This window comes from Rhinoderma darwinii, chromosome 7 (genome assembly GCF_050947455.1).
Source record: "Rhinoderma darwinii isolate aRhiDar2 chromosome 7, aRhiDar2.hap1, whole genome shotgun sequence".
Lineage (NCBI taxonomy): Eukaryota > Metazoa > Chordata > Amphibia > Anura > Rhinodermatidae > Rhinoderma > Rhinoderma darwinii.
Window position 1 is genome coordinate 145,252,757 of NC_134693.1, and position 24,815 is coordinate 145,277,571.

The 24,815-nt window shown below is 49.7% G+C and overlaps 1 protein-coding gene across 1 annotated transcript in view; it reads left to right on the forward strand.

Annotated features, from left to right (window-relative positions):
* The window catches only part of BSN (bassoon presynaptic cytomatrix protein), a 145,087-nt gene that overhangs the window by 18,705 nt on the left and 101,567 nt on the right, over nt 1-24,815 (forward strand). The window contains exons 2-3 of the mRNA XM_075832538.1: nt 3,022-3,424; nt 23,876-24,815. The exon at nt 23,876-24,815 is cut by the window's right edge and continues 173 nt beyond it. Of these exons, the coding sequence (XP_075688653.1) occupies nt 3,022-3,424; nt 23,876-24,815 (1,343 nt within the window). The remainder of the gene's footprint in view (nt 1-3,021; nt 3,425-23,875) is intronic.

Here is a 24,815-nt window from a genome sequence, read left to right on the forward strand (position 1 = left end):
ATCACACTGCCCCATGTATATATAATCACACTGCTCCATGTATATATAATCACACTGCTCCATGTATATATAATCACACTGCACCATGTATATATAATCACACTGGTTGTCAGTACAGGGGGCGGGGCTGTGACAACCTCTCACACATGATATACAGGCTGGTTGTCAGTAGTAATAGATGAATAGCTGTGACTGTATATAAGATGTGTGGATCTCATGTCTGATCACATGTAATTATATTATATATCAGTGATGTCAGTAACAGGGGGCGGGGCTGTGACAACCTCTCACACATGATATACAGGCTGGTTGTCAGTAGTAATAGATGAATAGCTGTTACTGTATATAAGGTGTGTGGATCTCATGTCTGATCACAATGTAATTATATTATATATCAGTGATGTCAGTAACAGGGGGCGGGGCTGTGACAACCTCTCACACATGACATACAGGCTGGTTGTCAGTAGTAATAGATGAATAGCTGTTACTGTATATAAGATGTGTGGATCTCATGTCTGATCACAGTGTAATTATATTATATATCAGTGATGTCAGTAACAGGGGGCGGGGCTGTGACAACCTCTCACACATGATATACAGGCTGGTTGTCAGTAGTAATAGATGAATAGCTGTTACTGTATATAAGATGTGTGGATCTCATGTCTGATCACATGTAATTATATTATATATCAGTGATGTCAGTAACAGGGGGCGGGGCTGTGACAACCTCTCACACATGATATACAGGCTGGTTGTCAGTAGTGATAGATGAATAGCTGTTACTGTATATAAGATGTGTGGATCTCATGTCTGATCACATGTAATTATATTATATATCAGTGATGTCAGTAACAGGGGGCGGGGCTGTGACAACCTCTCACATGATATACAGGCTGGTTGTCAGTAGTAATAGATGAATAGCTGTGACTGTATATAAGATGTGTGGATCTCATGTCTGATCACAGTGTAATTATATTATATATCAGTGATATCAGTAACATGGGGCGGGGCTGTGACAACCTCTCACACATGATATACAGGCTGGTTGTCAGTAGTAATAGATGAATAGCTGTTACTGTATATAAGATGTGTGGATCTCATGTCTGATCACATGTAATTATATTATATATCAGTGATGTCAGTAACAGGGGGCGGGGCTGTGACAACCTCTCACACATGATATACAGGCTGGTTGTCAGTAGTAATAGATGAATAGCTGTGACTGTATATAAGATGTGTGGATCTCATGTCTGATCACAATGTAATTATATTATATATCAGTGATGTCATCAGTAACAGGGGGCGGGGCTGTGACAACCTCTCACACATGATATACAGGCTGGTTGTCAGTAGTAATAGATGAATAGCTGTGACTGTATATAAGATGTGTGGATCTCATGTCTGATCACATGTAATTATATTATATATCAGTGATGTCAGTAACAGGGGGCGGGGCTGTGACAACCTCTCACACATGATATACAGGCTGGTTGTCAGTAGTGATAGATGAATAGCTGTTACTGTATATAAGATGTGTGGATCTCATGTCTGATCACATGTAATTATATTATATATCAGTGATGTCAGTAACAGGGGGCGGGGCTGTGACAACCTCTCACACATGATATACAGGCTGGTTGTCAGTAGTAATAGATGAATAGCTGTGACTGTATATAAGATGTGTGGATCTCATGTGTGATCACAGTGTAATTATATTATATATCAGTGATGTCAGTAACAGGGGGCGGGGCTGTGACAACCTCTCACACATGGTATACAGGCTGGTTGTCAGGAGTAATAGATGAATAGCTGTTACTGTATATAAGATGTGTGGATCTCATGTCTGATCACAATGTAATTATATTATATATCAGTGATGTCAGTAACAGGGGGCGGGGCTGTGACAACCTCTCACACATCATATACAGGCTGGTTGTCAGTAGTAATAGATGAATAGCTGTGACTGTATATATGATGTGTGGATCTCATGTCTGATCACAGTGTAATTATATTATATATCAGAGATGTCAGTACAGGGGGCGGGGCTGTGACAACCTCTCACACATGATATACAGGCTGGTTGTCAGTAGTGATAGATGAATAGCTGTTACTGTATATAAGATGTGTGGATCTCATGTCTGATCAGAGTGTAATTATATTATATATCAGATGTCAGTAACAGGGGGCGGAGCTGTGACAACCTCTCACACATGGTATACAGGCTGGTTGTCAGTAGTAATAGATGAATAGCTGTGACTGTATATAAGATGTGTGGATCTCATGTCTGATCACAGTGTAATTATATTATATATCAGTGATGTCAGTAACAGGGGGCGGAGCTGTGACAACCTCTCACACATGATATACAGGCTGGTTGTCAGTAGTAATAGATGAATAGCTGTTACTGTATATAAGGTGTGTGGATCTCATGTCTGATCACAGTGTAATTATATTATATATCAGTGATGTCAGTAACAGGGGGCGGGGCTGTGACAACCTCTCACACATGATATACAGGCGGGTTGTCAGTAGTAATAGATGAATAGCTGTTACTGTATATAAGATGTGTGGATCTCATGTCTGATCACATGTAATTATATTATATATCAGTGATGTCAGTAACAGGGGGCGGGGCTGTGACAACCTCTCACACATGATATACAGGCTGGTTGTCAGTAGTAATAGATGAATAGCTGTGACTGTATATAAGATGTGTGGATCTCATGTCTGATCACAGTGTAATTATATTATATATCAGTGATGTCAGTAACAGGGGGCGGAGCTGTGACAACCTCTCACACATGGTATACAGGCTGGTTGTCAGTAGTGATAGATGAATAGCTGTGACTGTATATAAGATGTGTGTATGGCGGCTGCAGAGGTGACACTGGGGTCATTATATGATTTTATGTGGAGTAGTCCTGTAATTTGTGTGTCACTGCAATCACTGCCCCCGGTGTGTGTCCTGTGTATGTGCGGGCTGGATGTGTCTCGTTGACATGGTCTTCTCTTTTCTTCTAGTGCTCCCAGGAGGTTGGAGAATTCTGGACGTTTAGCTGGACAAGCCTCCACTCCACAGACATTTCGACAAACTCCTACAAGCACTGAAAGCACAAAAGAAGTTAAAAGCCATGTCTCCCCGTCCCACCAAGCATCTGACGTGTCCAGGAGGACCCTGCAAGTGGAAAGCAAAGGTCACCGTGCAGGAAGATCACCCTCAGCATCTCCAGATAGAGGCACCACCCCAACCTCACCCTACTCAGTGCCGCAGATCGCTCCTCTCCCCAGCAGCACGCTCTGCCCTATATGCAACACCACAGACCTCACCTCCTCTCCAAACCAGCCAAACTTTAACACGTGCACCCAGTGTCGTAACGAGGTGTGCAACCAGTGCGGCTTCAACCCCAACCCTCATCTGACAGAGGTAACAAGGCACATTCATTACGTACGCAGCGCGTCTCAGCTGTGCGACAATACCATGTACTCCCTGTCACTGTCCAGCTCTGCTACATCTGCGGCCCCTCATTTACAGCCAGAGCGCCAGCACTAACAGGAGAAATCTCCGGCAGAACGCGTTGTAACTGTAAATCCTTCACTTATCCTGTTCTCATCCTCTGTTAGTGCAGATCTTACACTCCAGTCACCTCCAGAGCTGCAGACAATGGTTTGCTGTTACAACTTGTTCTATACTTGACTTATAAGACATGATGTAACTGAAGTGCAAGATAAATGATGCAAAGTATTAATATAGTTACTGAACATTATTTGCGGATTGAACCGTCTCGTTTCCGGTTCATGACTATTTAGATCTCTAAATGCAGAGGTGACCGGTGAAGTCTCGCCCCGCTGACCCCGCTATGTGATAGATACAGGTGTGAAGTCCTCTCCAAAGTGAAGGTTCTGTAGGGAGATCTGAGATATGGTCACCATAATGAACCTGAGACCGGGCCAAAGTTTAAAGGGCTCGTCTGGTTTAGGCTTCGTTCACATCTGCGTCAGGGCTCCGTTCATGGGTTCCGTCTGAGCTTTCCGTCAGAGGAACCCATGAATGGTACCCTGATCCGTTTGCAACACCATTGATTTCTGACAGAATCAATAGTGTAGTCGACTACGGAGTCCCAACACAGATGTGAACGAAGCCTCCTACACCCCATTACTGGATTGTGAGTACATAGAAGGGAGGGGTCTCCTGTTCAGGACCCTGTCTCTGGAGGAACCGACATGTCCCCAAATACACAGACCGCACATAGATTCTAATGGTCACCATGTAATGCTACTACCTTATGTGGGGCAGTCGGTGGTCAGTATGGTGGTCTGTGGGGCAGTCAGTGGTCAGTATGGTGGTATGTGGGGCAGTCAGTGGTCGGTGTGGTGGTATGTGGGGCAGTCAGTGGTCAGTATGGTGGTATGTGGGGCAGTCAGTGGTCAGTATGGTGGTATGTGGGGCAGTCAGTGGTCAGTATGGTGGTATGTGGGGCAGTCAGTGGTCAGTGTGGTGGTATGTGGGGCAGTCAGTGGTCAGTTTGGTGGTATGTGGGGCAGTTAGTAGTCAGTGTGGTGGTATGTGGGGCAGTCGGTGGTCAGTATGTGGGGCAGTCAGTGGTCAGTATGGTGGTATGTGGGGCAGTCAGTGGTCAGTGTGGTGGTATGTGGGGCAGTCAGTGGTCAGTGTGGTGGTATGTGGGGCAGTCAGTGGTCAGTATGGTGGTATGTGGGGCAGTCAGTGGTCAGTGTGGTGGTATGTGGGGCAGTCAGTGGTCAGTATAGTGGTATGTGGGGCAGTTAGTAGTCAGTGTGGTGGTATGTGGGACAGTCAGTGGTCAGTGTGGTGGTATGTGGGACAGTCGGTGATCAGTGTGGTGGTATGTGGGGCAGTCTGGTCAGTATGGTGGTATGTTAGGCAGTCAGTGGTCAGTATGGTGGTATGTGGGGCAGTCAGTGGTCAGTGTGGTGGTATGTGGAGCAGTCAGTGGTCAGTATGTTGGTATATACGGCCGTTAGTGGTTAGTATGGTGGTAGGTTGGGCAGTCAGTGGTCAGTATGGTGGTTTGTGGGGCAGTCAGTGGTCGGTGTGGTGGTATGTGGGGCAGTCAGTGGTCGGTGTGGTGGTATGTACGGCACTCAGTGGTCAGTGTGGTGGTATGTGGGGCAGTCGGTGGTCAGTATGGTGGTATGTACGGCAGTCAGTGGTCGGTGTGGTGGTATGTGGGACAGTCAGTGGTCAGTGTGGTGGTATGTAGGGCAGTCAGTGGTCAGTTTGGTGGTATGTACGGCAGTCAGTGGTCGGTGTGGTGGTATGTGGGGCAGTCAGTGATGGTATGTGGGGCAGTCAGTGGTCAGTATGGTGGTATGTGGGGCAGTCAGTGATGGTATGTGGGGCAGTCAGTGGTCAGTATGGTTGTATGTACAGCAGTCATGGTATGTGGGGAGTCGGTGGTCAGTATGGTTCTATGTGGGGCAGTTAGTAGTCAGTATGGTGGTATGTACAGCAATCAGTGGTCAGTGTGGTGGTATGTGGGGCAGTCAGTGGTCAGTATTGTGGTATATACGCCTGTTAGTGGTCAGTATTGTGGTAGGTTGGGCAGTCAGTGGTCAGTATGGTGGTATGTACGGCAGTTAGTGGTCGGTGTGGTGGTATGTGGGGCAGTCAGTGGTCAGTATGGTGATATGTACGGCAGTCAGTGGTCGGTGTGGTGGTATGTACGGCAGTTAGTGGTCAGTGTGGTGGTATGTGGGACAGTCAGTGGTCAGTGTGGTGGTATGTGGGGCAGTCAGTGGTCGGTGTGGTGATATGTGGGTCAGTATGGTGGTATATGGGGTAGTCAGTGGTCAGTATGGGGGTATGTATGGCATTCAGTGGTCAGTGTGGTAGTATGCGGGGCCGTCAGTGGTCAGTATGGTGGTATGTGGGGCAGTCCATGGTCAGTATGGTGGTATGTGGGTCAGTCAGTGGTCAGTATAGTGGTATGTGTGGCAGTCAGTGGTCAGTATGGTGGTATGTATGGCATTCAGTGGTCAGTGTGGTGGTTTGCGGGGCAGTCAGTGGTCAGTATGGTGGTATGTGGGGCAGTCGATTGTCAGTATGGTGGTATGTGGGGCAGTCAGTGGTCAGTATGGTGGTATGTTTGGCAGTCAGTGGTCAGTATGGTGGTATGTACGGCAGTCAGTGGTCAGTGTGGTGGTATGTGGGACAGTCAGTGGACAGTGGTCAGTGTGGTAGTATGTGGGACAGTCAGTGGTCAGTGTGGTGGTATGTGGGGCAGTCAGTGGTCAGTATGGTGGTATGTGGGGCAGTCAGTGGTCAGTATGGTGGTATGTACGGTGGTCGGTGTGGTGGTACGTACAGCAGTATGTGGTCAGTGTGGTGGTATGTGGGGCAGTCAGTGTGGTGTTATGTGGGGCAGTTGGTGGTCAGTGTGGTGGTTTGTACAGCAGTCAGTGGTCAGTGTTGTAGTATGTATGGCAGTCAGTGATTAGTGTGGTGGTATATGGGCAGTCAGTGTGGTGGTATGTGGGGCAGTCTGTGGTCATTGTGGTGGTACGTGGGGCAGTCGGTGGTCAGTATGGTGTTATGTGGGGCAGTCAGTGTTTGATGTGGTGGTATGTGGGACAGTCAGTGGTCTGTATGGTGGTATATGCTGCAGTCGGTGGTCAGTATGGTGGTATGTGGGGCAGTCAGTGGTCAGTATTTGTGGTATGTATGGCATTCAGTGGTCAGTGTGGTAGTATGCGGGGCAGTCAGTGGTCAGTATGGTGGTATGTGGGGCAGTCGATGGTCAGTATGGTGGTATGTGGGGCAGTCAGTGGTCAGTATAGTGGTATGTGTGGCAGTCAGTGGTCAGTATGGTGGTATGTATGGCATTCAGTGGTCAGTGTGGTGGTTTGCGGGGCAGTCAGTGGTCAGTATGGTGGTATGTGGGGCAGTCGATTGTCAGTATGGTGGTATGTGGGGCAGTCAGTGGTCAGTATGGTGGTATGTTTGGCAGTCAGTGGTCAGTATGGTGGTATGTACGGCAGTCAGTGGTCGGTGTGGTGGTATGTACAGCAGTTAGTGGTAAGTGTTGTGGTATGTACGGCAGTCAGTGGTCAGTCTGATGGTATGTGGGGCAGTCAGTGGTCTGTATGGTTGTATGTACAGCAGTCAGTGGTGGTATTTGGGGAGTCGGTGGTCAGTATGGTGGTATGTGGGGCAGTCAGTGTGGTGGTATGTGGGGTAGTCAGTGGTCAGTTTGGTGGTATGTACGGCAATTAGTGGTCAGTATGGTGGTTTGTGGGGCAGTCAGTGGTCGGTGTTGTGGTATGTGGGGCAGTCAGTGGTCGGTGTGGTGGTATGTGGGGCAGTTAGTGGTCAGTATGGTGGTATTTACGGCAGTCAGTGGTCGGTGTTGTTGTATGTACGGCAGTCAGTGGTCAGTGTGGTGGTATGTGGGGCAGTCGGTGGTCAGTATGGTTGAATGTGGGGCAGTCAGTTGACAGCGATGGTATGTGGGGCAGTCAGTGTGGTGGTATGTGGGGCAGTCAGTGTGGTGGTATGTGGGGCAGTCAGTGGTCGGTGTGGTGGTATGTGGGGCAGTTTTTGGTCAGTATGGTGGTATGTACGGCAGTCAGTGGTCGGTGTTGTTGTATGTACGGCAGTCAGTGGTCAGTGTGGTGGTATGTGGGGCAGTCGGTGGTCAGTATGGTTGAATGTGGGGCAGTCAGTTGACAGCGATGGTATGTGGGGCAGTCAGTGTGGTGGTATTTGGGGCAGTCAGTGGTGGTATGTGGGGCAGTCAGTGGTCAGTATGGTCATATGTACGGCAGTCAGTGATCAGTGTGGAGGTATGTTGGGCAGTCAGTGTGGTGGTATGTGGGGCAGTTTGTGGTCAGTATGGTGGTATATGGGGCAGTCGGTGGTCAGTATGGTTGTATGTGGGGCAGTCGGTGGTCAGTATGGTTGAATGTGGGGCAGTCAGTTGACAGCGATGGTATGTGGGGCAGTCAGTGTGGTGGTATGTGGGGCAGTCAGTGTGGTGGTATGTGGGGCAGTCAGTGTGGTGGTATGTGGGGCAGTCAGTGGTCAGTGTGGTGGTATGTGCGGCAGTCAGTGATCAGTGTGGTGGTATGTTGGGCAGTCAGTGTGGTGGTATGTGGGGCAGTTTGTGGTCAGTATGGTGGTATGTGGGGCAGTCGGTGGTCAGTTTGGTGGTATGTGGGGCAGTCAGTGGTCAGTATGTTGGTATGTGGGGCAGTCAGTGGTCAGTGTGGTGGTATGTGGGGCAGTCAGTGGTCAGTGTGATGGTATGTGGGGCAGTCAGTGGTCAGTGTGGTGTTATGTGGGGCAGTCAGTGGTCAGTATGTTGGTATGTGGGGCAGTCAGTGGTCAGTGTGGTGGAACGTGGGGAAGTCAGTGGTCTGTGGTGATATTTGGGGCAGTCCGTGGTCAGTATGGTGGTATGTGGGGCAGTCAGTGGTCAGTATGGTGGTATGTGGGGCAGTCAGTGGTGGTATGTGGGGCAATCGGTGGTCAGCATGGTGGTATGTGGGGCAGTCAGTGGTCAGTATGGTGGTATGTACAGCAGTCAGTGGTCAGTATGGTGGCATGTGGGGCAGTCAGTGGTCAGTATGGTGGTATGTACGGCAGTCAGTGGTCAGTATGGTGGCATGTGGGGCAGTCAGTGGTCAGTATGGTGGTATGTGGGGCAGTCGGTGGGGGTATATGGGGCAGTCAGTGGTCATTATGTTGGTATGTTGAGCAGTCAGTGGTCAGTGTGGTGGTCAATAATATTTTAAATTCTGGATTGCTCTCGGTGTCTGGGCATGGCCTGGAGGCTGTAGAGTCTCGGGACGTGCGTGATACTCTCCCCCGCGCTGACACAGGGCCCTCTTCCTGGCAGCAAACTTGTGGTTCAGTATTCCTCCATGCTGACGCTTAGTTCCGTATTATCAGGAGGTAGTGCAGTGTATTGGACGTTTTGTGGTGAAGCTTCCGTCAGTGAGGAGATTAGCGCAATGTTTCCTGGTCACCCCCCACACAGTAGGGCGCAGAGTTTGTGGTGACGAAACGGTGATGATATTGTCTGTGCAGTGATTGTATTCAGCTCGTCCTTCCCTGACCTGTGTCCTCAGTAGTTTTGTTACCTGTGCTTCTCTCACTCTACACTCTGACCAACCTTTATCAGGAGGGGGCCCATAATGAGCCAGTGTAGAGGGGCGAGAGCCGCCAGGGGACGTGTGAACCTTGAAGGATCTCTTAGACCTGTGTGGTGCAGGTCCATTGTACAGTGGGACTTCTCCGCCGCTCTGAAACATTATCTCCAGCCTCATCCCCGCAGAGAAGCACTTAATGTGGACCCGCTACTGGCAACTCGGGGGCCATGTCCAAGATGTCTACAAATCATAGCAACAACGTCCAACCACCTGACCATTACATAAATATGATTGACAACCAAAGACTGTCGATGCAAGGAGGAGAGCGGATGAGCAGCGTGATGAACGTAAGCATGGGGTTATGGTAACACATGCCGAATAACTGGTGGATTCTGCGTCGTGGAGACTTAGGACAAATCCGAACATCGCCCCACAGCAACCAATCAGAATATCGCCCCACATCAACCAATCAGAACATCGCCCCACAGCAACCAATCAGAACATCGCCCCACAGCAACCAATCAGAACATCGCCCCACAGCAACAAATCAGAACATCGCCCCACAGCAACCAATCCAAACATCGCCCCACAGCAACCAATCAGAATATCGCCCCACATCAACTAATCAGAACATCGCCCCACAGCAACCAATCAGAACATCGCCCCACAGCAACCAATCAGAGCATCGCCCCACAGCAACAAATCAGAATATCGCCCCACAGCAACCAATCAGAACATCGCCCCACAGCAACCAATCAGAATATCGCCCCACAGCAACCAATTAGAACATCGCCCCACAGCAACCAATCAGAACATCGCCCCACAGCAACCAATCAGAACATCGCCCCACAGCAACCAATCAGAACATCGCCCCACAGCAACCAATCAGAATATCGCCCCACAGCAACCAATCAGAATATCGCCCCACAGCAACCAATCAAAGCTTTGCTTTAATTTTAAATTTTAAAGAAATAAAGCTTTATTCTGGCCATTGCGGCCTTGTCTTCTCTGAGTTACATTTTATATCATTCTGTCAAGGGGCGGCCATATTGGATGTTACCCAACTTTCCTCACGACGCATATAACTGTTAGACAGCTGCATAGAAGTGGATGGGACTTCAGGAGTCAACAGCTTCTAGATATCTGACCAACATTGCTAATAGTCTTCTCCGGGAAGGTGGAGAACTGCCATTCATATGTCACGGTGTCCAGACCTCGGCCGGAGGCTCATTGATGGACAGAGCTGTTTCTGTCTTTTGAAGCTCATTAGTAATGGCTAGAGATCTGTGTGAGATTAGCTCCTACCCCAGAAGACTTCTACTGTGCGACACTGACATACAGCCAAAGAAGTGGCACCTGAGCGTTGTCTCCATGTGTCCTCCCACAACCATCACCTGAAGTCTTCCCCCCGTGGACCTCTCGCGACCATTGCCTGAAGTCTTCCCTCCGTGGACTTCCCGCAACTATCGCCTGAAGTCTTCCCCCCGTGGACTTCTCGCGACCATTGCCTGAAGTCTTCCCCCTGTGGACTTCCCGCGACTATCGCCTGAAGTCTTCCCCCCGTGGACCTCTCGCGACCATTGCCTGAAGTCTTCCCCCTGTGGACTTCCCGCGACTATTGCCTGAAGTCTTCCCCCCGTGGACCTCCCGCGACCATCGCCTGAAGTCTTCCCCACGTGGACCTCCCGCGACCATCGCCTTAAGTCTTCCCCCCGTGGAGAGTCATTTAGACACCGACACCCAACCCTGAGCGTTCTATAGAAGTACCTATCCGGAACAACATCCGCAGAGCCTGATTACAATGTGTGGTGGCCTCCAGACCTTCTGAAGAATTAACCCTTTACTGTCATTGCTGGTCAGTGGGGGCTGTCACCCATATGGTAATATTAGTATCCAGATACAAGAAAGTGGGCTGTGACGTGGGGACACGTGGACGATGCCTTGACTGTTCATAGTATGGCGCCCACACTGGTCGTGTCCGCTGATTCCTGACACTCCTCACATCACTCCACACACGACAGTCGTCTATCATTTTACCTGGGAGCCCCTGACTGTTCCTGTATTCTGCGGGGGGGGGGGGGGGGCATTCATATGCTGTACGTCACATCTGGACCATCTCTCTCCAGCATCACTAGCCACCATGCAGGAATCCACCCGCCCGGCTCCCAACTTCCATATTGGACATGGCTCTATATGGTGATAACCTGGAACTTATTCTACATTTTTATTTCTGTGTCGTTCACACTCAATATCTTTGTGTTTTTTTGCCTCCTGATCTTTGGGTAATGTAGCTGGACAGATGCCAATCTGCCAAGCCAAAGAGCGATGACCCCCATCTCCTGCTGACTGCATGTCCCATGGACTTGTGTATGAAGAACTTTTCTGCTTTCATGAATTAATATCTTTGTGTTCAGAATCAAGAATCTCCATAAACAACAAACGTCCTTACAATTCCCCAGAGTGAGAGAACAATCCAGAATGAATATAGAAATAATCGAGGAAGGAGGGGAATCCGGAGCTAAGAATCTGGACCTGGATCCTGGAGTTATTGGATGAGGTGCAGGAAATCAACAAACACAACAACTGTCCATGTGACAGACCTTGGGGCTTAATACTGCGCTCCACTGACTGGTCCTCCAGTAAGGAAATTTTACTCTAGGGTCCATAGGAGTTTACAATTCATAAGGAATAAAAGGAGATACACGAGGTGGGGCAGGGGGGGGGCGGGGGGAGAGTAAGGGTCCTGATGATAGGAGCTTACAATCTATAAAAGGAGATACAAAAGGTGTCGGAGGAGTCATGACCATAGGAGCTTACAATCTGTAGTTTTTGAGGTTAAATAACAGAAAACCTCTCTATGTGGAATGAATTAAACCCCAGAGGACTGTACACCAAGCATCCAATCATGCACATCCAGTTTATCTTGAATACAATAAAATGGTGCTAAGCCTTGTGTCCAATCATCTATAGGAGACAGAGTGAAGTAAGTTGAGGAAAGTTTCGTGTTGATCCATTTGCTGGTACTGGGGATCGGCGGCCTTTTGGATGGTTAGTAGATGACAGCTGTTTGTTATGTGATGGCTTCTTTGTCATGTAATGGAGCTTTATTGTCGATAGCAGCGAGTGGCAGATTGCCGGCCGGTAATAAGAACAATTTTCTTTGTCTGGTAACGTGCGGCAACATTGTGCTGCACACGTTCAGTAGATTCACAGGATAAATGGCCGAGGAAAGTGTCCTGTACAGATAAGAAACAATGACCTATTCACTCAAGGGGGCCCCAGGCCCTCCTATTCATGGGCTGAGATCCCACTGTGTGTCACTTACCTGCCAGTCTAATCAGTCAAATCCGTCCCAATAATAATTACTGATGATTAAGGCCTGGGTATAGGGGAGAAGCCCTGGGTATAGAGGAGAAGCCCTGGTTATAGTGGAGAAGCCCTGGTTATAGAGGAGAAACCCTGGGTCAAGAGGAGAAGTCCTGGGTATAGAGGAGAAGCCCTGAGTATAGAGGAGAAGCCCTGGGTATAGAGGAGAAACCCTGGTTATAGAAGAGAAACCCTGAGTATAGAGGAGAAGCCCTGGGTATAGAGGAGAAATCCTGGGTATAGGGGAGAAGCCCTGGGTATAGAGGAGAAGCCCTGGGTATAGGGGAGAAGCTCTGGGTATAGGGGAGAAGCCCTGGGTATAGGGGAGAAGCCCTGGGTTTAGGGGAGAAGCCCTGGGTATAGAGGAGAAGCCCTGGGAATAGGGGAGGAGCCCTGGTTATAGGGGAGAAGCCCTGAGTATAGAGAAGCCCTTTTTATAGAGGAGAAGCCCTGAGTATAGAGGAGAAACCCTGGGTATAGAGGAGAACCCCTGGGTATAGGGGAGAAGACCTGGGTATAGGGGAGAAGCCCTGGGGATAGGGGAGAAGCCCTGGGTTTAGGGAAGAAGCCCTGGGTATAGGGGAGAAGCCCTGGGTTTAGGGGAGAAGCCCTGGGTATAGAGGAGAAGCCCTGGGTATAGGGGAGAAGCCCTGGGTATAGTGGAGAAACCCTGGATATAGAGGATAAACCCAGGATATAGAGGAGAAACCCTGGTTATAGGAGAGAAGCCTTGGGTATAGGGTAGATGCCCTGGGTATAGGGGAGAAGCCCTGGGTATAGAGGAGAAGCCCTGGGTATAGTGGAGGAGCCCTGGGTATAGGGGAGAAGTCCTGGGTATAGGGTAGAAGCCCTAGGTTTAGAGGAGAAGCCCTGAGTATAGAGGAGTAGTCCTGGGTATAGAGAAGTTCTGGGTATAGAGAAGCCCTGGGTATAGAGGAAAAACCCACGATATAGGAGAGAAGCCTTGGGTATAGGGTAGATACCCTGGGTATAGGGGAGAAGCCCTGGGTATAGAGGAGAAGCCCTGGGTATAGTGGAGGAGCACTGGGTATAGGGGAGGAGTCCTGGGTATAGGGGAGAAGCCCTAGGTTTAGAGGAGAAGCCCTGGGTATAGAGGAGTAGTCCTGGGTATAGAGAAGTTCTGGGTATAGAGAAGCCCTGGGTATAGGGGATGAACCCTGGGTATAGGAAGAAAACCTGGGTATAGAGGTATAGGGGAGAAGCCCTGGGTATAGAGGAGAAGCCCGGGGCATAGGGGAGATGCCCTGAGTAGAGGGGAGAAGCCCTGTGTATAGAGGAGAAGCCCTGGGTATAGAGGAGAAGCCCTGGGTATAGGGGAGAAACCCTGGGTATAGGGGAGAAGCCCTGGGTATAGAGGAGAAGCCCTGGGTATAGGGGAGGAGCCCTGGTTATAGGGGAGAAGCCCTGGGTATAGAGAAGCCCTGGTTATAGTTATAGAGGAGAAGCCCTGAGTATAGAGGAGAAACCCTGGGTATAGAGGAGAAACCCTGGGTATAGGGGAGAAGACCTGGGTATAGGGGAGAAGCCCTGAGTATAGGGGAGAAGCTCTGGGTATAGGGGAGAAGCCCTGGGTTTAGGGGAGAAACCCTGGGTATAGAGGAGAAGCCCTGGGTATAGTGGAGAAGCCCTGGATATAAAGGATAAACCCAGGATATAGAGGAGAAACCCTGGTTATAGTTGAGAAGCCTTGGGTATAGGGTAGATGCCCTGGGTATAGGGGAGAAGCCCTGGGTATAGAGGAGAAGCCCTGGGTATAGTGGAGGAGCCCTGGGTATAGGGGAGAAGTCCTGGGTATAGTGTAGAAGCCCTGGGTTTAGAGAAGAAGCCCTGGGTATAGAGGAGTAGTCCTGGGTATAGAGAAGTTCTGGGTATAGAGAAGCCCTGGGTATAGGGGATGAGCCCTGGGTATAGGGGAAACCCCTGATTATAGGCTAGAAGCCCTGGGTATAGGGAGAAGCCCTGGTTATAGGGGAGAAGCCCTGGTTATAGAGGAGAAGCCCTGGGTATAGAGGAGAAGCTCTGGTTATAGAGAAGCCCTGAGTATAGAGGAGAAGCACTGGGTATAGAGGAGAAACCTTGGGTATAGCGGAGAAGCCCTGAGTATAGGGGAGAAGCCCTGGGTATAGAGGAGATGCCTTTGGTATAGAGGAGAAGCCCAGGGTATAGGGGAGAAGCCCTGGGTATAGAGGAGATGCCCTTGGTATAGAGGAGAAGCCCTGGGCATAGGGGAGAAGCCCTGGGTATAGAGGAGAAGCCCGGGGCATAGGGGAGATGCCCTGAGTAGAGGGGAGAAGCCCTGTGTATAGAGGAGAAGCCCTGGGTATAGAGGAGAAGCCCTAGTTATAGAGGATAAGCCCTGGGTATAGGGGTGAAGCCCTGGTTATAGGGTAAAAGCTCTAGGTATAGAGGAGAAGCCATGGGTATAGAGAAGTCCTGGGTATAGAGAAGTTCTGAGCATAGTGGAGAAGCCCTGGTTATAGGGGAGAAGCCCTGGGTATAGATGAGAAGCCCTGGATATAGAGGAGAAACCCAGGATATAGAGGAGAAACCCTGGTTATAGAGAAGCCTCGGGTATAGGGAAGAAGCCCTGGTTATAGGGGAGAAGCCCTGGTTATAGGGGAGAAACCTAGGATATAGAAGAGAACCCCAGAATATAGAGGAGAAGCCCTGGGTATAGATGAGAAGCCCTGGTTATAGAAGAGAAGCCCTGGTTATAGAGTAGAAGCCCTGGGTATGGAGGAAAAACCCTGGATATAGGAGAGAAGCCCTGGGTATAGGGGAGATGCCCTGGGTATAGGGGAGAAGCCCTGGGTATAGAGGAGAAGCCCTGGTTTTAGTTGAGGAGCCCTGGGTATAGGGAAGAAGCCCTGGTTATAGAGGAGAAGTTCTGGGTATTGGGGAGAAGCCCTGGTTATAGAGAAGCCCTTGGTATAGGGGAGAAGCACTGGGTATAGAGGAGCCCTGGATATAGAGGAGAATCCCAGGATATAGAGGAGAAACCCTGACTATAGAGGAGAAGCCCTGGGTATAGGAGAGAAGCTGTGGTTATAGGGGAGAAGCCCTGGGTATAGAGGAGAAACCTAGGATATAGAGGAGAAGCCCTGGGTATAGTGGAGAAGCGTATAGTGGAGAAGCCCTGGTTTTACAGGAGAAGCCTGGGTATAGGGGAGAAGCCCTGGGTGTAGAGGAGAAGCCCTGGATATAGAGGAGAATCCCAGGATATAGAGGAGAACCCCGGGATATAGAGGAGAAGCCCTGTGTATAGAGGAGAAGCCCTGGTTATAAAGGAGAAGCCCTGAGTATAAGGGAGAAGCACTGGGTATAGGGGAGAAGCTCTGGTTAAAGGGAAGAAGCCCTGGGTAAAGTTTAGAAGCGTATAGTGGAGAAGCCCTGGTTTTAGGGGAGAAGCCCTGGGTATAGTGGAGGAGCCCTGGGTATAGGGGAGAAGCGCTATGTATAGAGGAGAAGCCCTGGGTATAGTGGAGAAGGCCTGGGTATAGGGGAGAAGCCCTGGGTATAGAGGAGAAGCCCTGGGTATAGGGGAGAATCCCTGGGTATAGATGAGAAGTCCTTGGTATAGGGGAGAAACCCTGGGTATAGATGAGAAGTCCTTGGTATAGGGGAGAAGCCCTGGGTATAGGAGAGAAGCCCTGGGTATAGAGGAGAAGCCCTTGGTATAGGGGAGAAGCCCTGAGTACATTGGAAAAGCCCTGGGTATAGTGGAGAAACCCTGGGTATAGTGGAGAAGCCCTGGGTATAGGGGAGAATCCGTGGGTATAGAGGAGAAGCCCTGGGTATAGGGAAGAAGCCCTGGGTATAGAGGAGAAGCCCTGGGCATAGGGGAGAAGCCCTGGGTAAAGGGGAGAAGCCCTAATTATAGTGGAAAAGCTCTGGGTATAGAGGAGAAGCCCTGAGTATAGGGGAGAAGCCCTGGGTGTAGGGTAAAAGCCCTTGGTTTAGAGAAGAAGCCCTGGGTGTAGAGGAGAAGCCCTGGTTATAGAGAAGCCCTGGGTATAGAGGAGAAACACAGGCTATAGAGGAGAAACCCTGATTATAGAGGAGACACCCTGTGTATAGGGGAGAAGCCCTGGTTATAGAGGAGAAGCCCTGGGTATAGAGGAGAAGCCCTGGTTATAGAGGAAAAGCCCTGAGTATAGAGGAGAAGCCCTGAGTATAGAGGAGCAACCCTGGGTATAGGGGAGAAGCCCTGGGTATAGAGGAGAAGCCCTGGTATAGAGGAGAAACCCTTGGTATAGGGGAGAAGCCCTGCATATAGAGGAGAAGCCCTGGGATTAGAGGAGAAGTCTTGGGTATAGAGGAGAAGCCCTGGGTATAGGGGAGAAGTCCTGGGTATAGGGGAGAAGCCCTGGTTATAGGGGAGAAGCCCTGGTTATAGGGGAGAAACCCTGGGTATAGGGGAGAAGCCCTGGGTATAGCGGAGAAGCCCTGGTTATAGAGTAGAAGCCCTGGGTATAGGGGTGAAGCTCTGGGTATAGGGGAGAAGCCCTGGTTATAGGGGAAAAGCCCTTGTTATAGGGGAGAAGCCCTGGGTATAGTGGAGAAGCTCTGGGTATAGGGGAGAAGCCCTGGGTATAGAGGCGCAACCCTGGGTATAGTGGAGAAGCCCTGGATATAGAGGATAAACCCAGGATACAGAGGAGAAACCCTGGTTATAGGTGAGAAGCCTTGGGTATAGGGTAGATGCCCTGGGTATAGGGGAGAAGCCTGGGTATAGAGGAGAAGCCCTGGGTATAGTGGAGGAGCCCTGGGTATAGGGGAGAAGTCCTGGGTATAGGGTAGAAGCCCTAGGTTTAGAGAAGAAGCCCTGGGTATAGAGGAGTAGTCCTGGGTATAGAGAAGTTATGGGTATAGAGAAGCCCTGGGTATAGGGGATGAGCCCTGGGTATAGGGGAAACCCCTGATTATAGGCTAGAAGCCCTGGGTATAGGGAGAAGCCCTGGTTAGGGGAGAAGCCCTGGTTATAGAGGAGATGCCCTGGGTATAGAGGAGAAGCTCTGGTTATAGAGAAGAGGAGAAGCACTGGGTATAGAGGAGAAACTTTGGGTATAGCGGAGAAGCCCTGAGTATAGGGGAGAAGCCCTGGGTATAGAGGAGATGCCCTGGGTATAGAGGAGAAGCCCTGGGTATAGGGGAGAAGCCCTGGGCATAGGGGAGAAGCCCTGGGTATAGAGGAGAAGCCCGGGGCATAGGGGAGATGCCCTGAGTAAAGGGGAGAAGCCCTGGTTATAGGGGAAAAGCCCTGTGTATAGAGGAGAAGCACTGGGTATAGAGGAGAAGCCCTAGTTATAGAGGATAAGCCCTGGGTATAGGGGTGAAGCCCTGGTTATAGGGTAAAAGCTCTAGGTATAGAGGAGAAGCCATGGGTATAGAGAAGTCCTGGGTATAGAGAAGTCCTGGGCATAGTGGAGAAGCCCCGGTTATAGAGGAGAAGCCCTGGGTATAGGGGAGAAGCCCTGGGTATAGATGAGAAGCCCTGGATATAGAGGAGAAACCCCCCAGGATATAGAGGAGAAACCCTGGTTATAGAGAAGCCTTGGGTATATGAGAGAAGCCCTGGTTATAGGGGAGAAGCCCAGAATATAGAGGAGAAGCACTGGGTATAGATGAGAAGCCCTGGTTATAGAAGAGAAGCCCTGGTTATAGAGGAGAAGCCCTGGGTATGGAGGAAAAACACTGGATATAGGAGAGAAGCCCTGGGTATAGGGGAGATGCCCTGGGTATAGGGGAGAAGCCCTGGGTATAGAGGAGAAGCCCTGGGTTTAGTGGAGGAGCCCTGGGTATAGGGGAGAAGCCCTGGTTATAGAGGAGAAGTTCTGGGTATTGGGGAAAAGCCCTGGGTGTAGGGTAGAAGCCCTAGGTATGTAGAAGCCCAGGGTATAGAGGAGAAGCCCTGGGTATAGAGGAGAAGTTCTGGGTATAGTGGGGAAGCCCTGGTTATAGAGAAGCCCTGGATATAGAGGAGAAACCCTGACTATAGAGGAGAAGCCCTGGGTATAGGAGGGAAGCTGTGGTTATAGGGGAGAAGCCCTGGGTATAGAGGAGAAACCTAGGATATAGAGGAGAAGCCCTGGGTATAGTGGAGGAGCGTATAGTGGAGAAGCCCTGGTTTTACAGGAGAAGCCCTGGGTATATGGGAGAAGCCCTGGGTGTAGAGGAGAAGCCCTGGATATAGAGGAGAATCCCAGGATATAGAGGAGAACCCCGGGATATAGAGGAGAAGCCCTGTGTATAGAGGAGAAGCCCTGGTTATAAAGGAGAAGCCCTGAGTATAAGGTAGAAGCACTGGGTATAGGGGAGAAGCTCTGGTTATAGGGGAGAAGCCCTGGGTATAGATTAGAAGCGTATAGTGGAGAAGCCCTTGTTTTAGAGGAGAAGCTCTGGGTGTAGAGGAGAAGCCCTGGATATAGAGGAGAATCCCAGGATATAGAGGAGAACCCCGGGATATAGAGGAGAAGCCCTGTGTATAGAGGAGAAGCCCTGGTTATAAAGGGGAAGCCCTGAGTATGGGGGAGAAGCCCTGGGTATAGGGGAGAAGCCCTGGGTATAGTGGAGGAGCCCTGGGTATAGGGGAGAAGCGCTGTGTATAGAGGAGAAGCCCTGGGTACAGTGGAGAAGGCCTGGGTATAGGGGAGAAGCCCTGGGTATAGAGGAGAAGCCCTGGGTATAGGGGAGAAGCCCTGGGTATAGTGGAGGAGCCCTGGGTATAGGGGAGGAGCCCTGGGTATAGGGGAGAAGCCCTGGTTATAGGGGAGAAGCCCTGGGTATAGTGGAGGAGCCCTAGGTATAGGGGAGAAGCCCTGGGTATAGAGGAGAAGCCCTGGGTGTAGAGGAGAAGCCCTGGATATAGAGGAGAATCCCAGGATATAGAGGAGAACCCCGGGATATAGAGGAGAAGCCCTGTGTATAGAGGAGAAGCCCTGGTTATAAAGGAGAAGCCCTGAGTATAGGGGAGAAGCACTGGGTATAGGGGAGAAGACCTGGGTATAGGGGAGAAGCCCTGGGTATAGTGGAGGAGCCCTGGGTATAGGGGAGAAGCCCTGGGTATAGGGGAGAAGCCCTGGGTATAGTGGAGGAGCCCTGGGTATAGGGGAGAAGCCCTGGGTATAGAGGAGAAGGCCTGGGTATAGGGGAGAAACCCTGGGTATAGATGAGAAGTCCTTGGTATAGGGGAGAAGCCCTGAGTATAGGAGAGAAGCCCTGGGTATAGAGGAGAAGCCCTTGGTATAGGGGAGAAGCCCTGAGTACATTGGAAAAGCCCTGGGTATAGTGGAGAAACCCTGGGTATAGTTGAGAAGCCCTGGGTATAGGGGAGAAGCCCTGGGTATAGGGGAGAAGCCCTGAGTTTAGGCGAGAAGCCCTGGGTATAGAGTAGAAGCCGTGGGTATAGAGGAGAAGCCCTAGGTATAGGGGAGAAGCCCTGGGTATAGAGGAGAAGCCCTGGGCATAGGGGAGAAGCCCTGGGTTAAGGGGAGAAGCCCTAATTATAGTGGAAATTACTATAAGTATAGAGGAGAAGCCCTGAGTATAGGGGAGAAGCCCTGGGTGTAGGGTAGAAGCCCTTGGTTTAGAGAAGAAGCCCTGGGTGTAGAGAAGAAGCCCTGGTTATAGAGAAGCCCTGGGTATAGAGGAGAAACACAGGCTATAGAGGAGAAACCCTGATTATAGAGGAGACACCCTTTGTATAGGGGAGAAGCCCTGGTTATAGAGGAGAAGCCCTGAGTATAGAGGAGAAGCCCTGGTTATAGAGGAAAAGCCCTGAGTATAGAGGAGAAGCCCTGATTATAGAGGAGCAACCCTGGGTATAGGGGAGAAGCCCTGGGTATAGAGGAGAAGCCCTGGTATAGAGGAGAAGCCCTTGGTATAGGGGAGAAGCCCTGCATAGAGGAGAAGCCCTGGGATTAGAGGAGAAGTCTTGGGTATAGAGGAGAAGCCCTGGGTATAGGGGAGAACTCTTGGGTATAGGGGAGAAGCCTTGGTTATAGGGGAAAAACCCTGGGTATAGGGGAGAAGCCCTGGGTATAGCGGAGAAGCCCTGGTTATAGAGTAGAAGCCCTGGGTATAGGGGTGAAGCTCTGGGTATAGGGGAGAAGCCCTGGTTATAGGGGAAAAGCCCTTGTTATAGGGGAGAAGTCCTGGGTATAGAGGAGAACCCCTGGTATAGAGGATAAGCCCTGGGTATAAGGGAGAAGCCCTGGGTGTAGGGTAGAAGCCCTAGGTATAGAGGAGAAGCCATGGATTTAGAGGAGAAGCTATGGCTATAGAGGAAAAGTTCTGGGTATAGTAGAGAAGCCCTGGGTATAGGGGAGAAGCCCTGGGTATAGAGGGGAAGCCCTGGATATAGAGAAGAACCCCATAATGTAGAGGAGAAACCCTGGTTATAGAGGAGAAGCCCTGGGTATAGGGGAGAATCCCTGGTTATAGGGGAGAAGCCATGGGTATAGAGGAGGAACCTAGGATATAGAGGAGAATCCCAGGATATAGAGGAGAAGCCCTGGATATAGAGAAGCCCTGGATATAGAGGAGAAACCCTGGGTATAGGGGAGAAGCCCTGGGTATAGGGGAGAAGCCCTGGGTATAGGGGAGAAGCCCTGGGTATAGGGGAGAAGCCCTGGGTATATGAGAGAAGCCCTGGGTATAGAGAAGAAGCCCTGCGTATAGGGGAGGAGCCCTGGGTATAGGGGAGAAGCCCTGGGTATAGGAGAGAAACCCTGAGTATAGAGGAGAAGCCCTGGGTATAGAGAAGAAGCCCTGGGTATAGAGGAGAAGCCCTGGGTATTGGAGAGAAGCCCTGAGTATAGAGAAGCCCTGGGTATAGAGCAGAGCCCTGGGTATGGAGGAGAAGTACTTGGTATAGGGGAGTAGTTCTGGTGATAGTGGGGACATGAGATTAACAAGTGTTGATTCTATTGGACAGGCGCTGGTTATTGGAGGGGGTGCTGAATATATTGGTGCTTGATCTATTGGACCAGTGCTGGATATATTGGACTGGTGCTGGATATATTGGACCGGTGCCCTGATATTTTGGACTGGTGCTGGATGTATTGGATATATTGGACCGGTTCTGGATATATTGGACCAATTCTGGATATATTGGACTGGTACTGGATATATTGGATATATTGGACCGGTGCTGGATATATTGGATATATTGGACTGTTGCTGGATATATTGGACTGCTGCTGGATATATTAGACTTTTGCTGGATGTATTGGATATATTGGGCCGGTGCTGGATATATTGGATATATTGGACTGCTGCTGGATATATTGGATATATTGGACTGTTGCTGGATGTATTGGATATATTGGACTGTTGCTGGATGTATTTGATATATTGGACTGTTGCTGGATGTATTGGATATATTGGACTGTTGCTGGATGTATTGGATATATTGGAATGTTGCTGGATGTATTGGATATATTGGACTGTTGCTGGATATATTGGACTGTTGCTGGATGTATTGGATATATTGGACTATTGCTGAATGTATTGGATATATTGGACTGGTGCTGGATATATTGGATATATTGGACTGTTGCTGGATGTATTGGATATATTGGACTGTTGCTGGATGTATTGGATATATTGGACTGTTGCTGGATGTATTGGATATATTGGACTGGTGCTGGATATATTGGACTGTTGCTGGATGTATTGGATATATTGGACTGTTGCTGGATGTATTGGATATATTGGACTGTTGCTGGATGTATTGGATATATTGGACTGGTGCTGGATATATTGGACTGTTGCTGGATGTATTGGATATATTGGACTGTTGCTGGATGTATTGGATATATTGGACTGGTGCTGGATATATTGGACTGTTGCTGGATGTATTGGATATATTGGACTGTTGCTGGATGTATTGGATATATTGGACTGTTGCTGGATGTATTGGATATATTGGACTGGTGCTGGATATATTGGACTGTTGCTGGATGTATTGGATATATTGGACTGTTGCTGGATGTATTGGATATATTGGACTGGTGCTGGATATATTGGACTGTTGCTGGATGTATTGGATATATTGGACTGTTGCTGGATGTATTGGATATATTGGACTGTTGCTGGATGTATTGGATATATTGGACTGGTGCTGGATATATTGGACTGTTGCTGGATGTATTGGATATATTGGACTGTTGCTGGATGTATTGGATATATTGGACTGGTGCTGGATATATTGGACTGTTGCTGGATGTATTGGATATATTGGACTGTTGCTGGATGTATTGGATATATTGGACTGTTGCTGGATGTATTGGATATATTGGACTGTTGCTGGATATATTGGAATGTTGCTGGATGTATTGGATATATTGGACCGGTGCTGCATATATTGAATGCTGCTGGATATATTGGATATATTGGACTGTTGCTAGATGTATTGGATATATTGGACCGGTGCTGCATATATTGGACCGGTGCTGGATATTGAAGACTGTTGCTGGTCATAGAGGATGTGGAGCGTGTTACTGATGATGTCTCTTGCCGTTGTCGTTGCAGAGTGATTGTATTTTGCTTTTCTGCGAGGATATAATGTAGATCTGCTCCCTGCAGCCTGCGCTATACGTTGTATTATTACGATGTCTCCGTGTAAGTGAGGACCGCAGCCTCACACTTGGTATTTTCTGGTGTTTTCTTTGGCTGTGGTCATTTTTACTCATGCATTGCTTTAGAGACCTCTGGTCCAGGAGCTGGTTCAATAATGGCGCTGAGCCGCCACCGCACGCTGCAGTCCTGACACTATCTGGATGGAGATATTATAGGGTCCTTCTATGGATTATTACACTGTGAGGGATGGGATAACATGACCAGGGTGGGGGTCCAATGGTCTCTAGGATTGGTTCAGATCCTGGTTGGTTGGCATTTCTGGTTTTCTTCTACCGTAATTTCTTGTCTTGAGGTGAAGATCTGCGCTGATTATCCAATAAACTGTTTTATAAGTTCATATTTGTTCAGCCGCGGCGTGTCCTGGGAATATAATAATGAAAAGGCCGTCAGATTCCAGGCATCATCTTTAATGAAGATAATTCAGACATTAGTGTGCCGCGCCGCCCGTCTCCCGAGGGACAGATATTCCACTTCTCACCACTTACTACAGACGCTGCGTCCTTCCCAGAATGAGCCGTCAGCAGGTTGGTCAGTTGCGCGCTGACTGATTAGTGACTTGTATAATGAGTGTATTGATTCTCCGTATTATCAGCCCATAAAACGTGAGGGATAAATCCTCTATCTGATACATGTCAGGCTGGCAGGACCATAATTGATTGTCTCTGTGTACAATGACCTCTGACATCTGACCAGTGACCTCTTTCTGCTCTCTCTGTAGGTAAAGGAATGGCTGTGCTTGAATTGCCAGATGCAGAGGGCTCTTGGGATGGACATGACCACTGCAACCAGATCAAAGAGCCAACAGCAGCTCCACTCTCCTCTGTCTCCGTCACTGTCTCCAGCCAAGCAGATGAAACCTCCAACTCTGTCGCAGTCACTTCATGAGCTCCCGCTGTCACATTCTCCTCCTCCAGCACCGCAGCATTACCAACAGCCACCGCCACCTGCTCAGCAGCCCCCTCTGTCCCAGCACCATCCACAGCCCCTTCCTCACACCCAACAGCAGCATCATCCCCAACATCCACAAGGTCAATCCCAAGATCAAACTCAAAGCCATCATCAGCAGAAAGCCCAATACCAGTCCCAAGCCCAACAGAAATCACAAGCCCAAAGTAAACCGCACTCCCAACCACCAGCCCCACACAAGCCCCAAACCCCATACCAGTCCCAGGTAAAAGGTCGTGCAGAGACATCCCTGGGGAGTGCGCAGATGGAGGGTCCGACCACCTCTCACCCGCAAGGAAAAGCTCAAGCAACCCAGCAAAGAGAACCAATAATACAAGGACATGCAAAACCTACTGCTCCCCTGGACGCTCTGAGGAGCTCCCCCCAACATTCTCCAGCAAAGTCCTCCCCAGGTGAACAGAGGAAGAGCATGGGAGCTTCTCCTGCAAAAACCTCTGCAGCTTCAGCCCATGGTACCCAGGACCAGGCCCAGGAGGGGCTGACAGGAAAGCTTTTTGGCTTTGGGGCTTCTCTCTTGAACCAAGCAAGCACGTTGATATCTGTCCCTGAACCAACCCCACAAAGCCAACAGTCCCCTGGCAAAGTGCCTCCAAAAATAGTTTTTAGTGATGCAAGCAAGGACTTGGGCGCAAAACCCCAGGGGTCAGCATCCCCTGTCCCAAGCAGGGCCGAAAGCTCTCCTCTTCACAGAC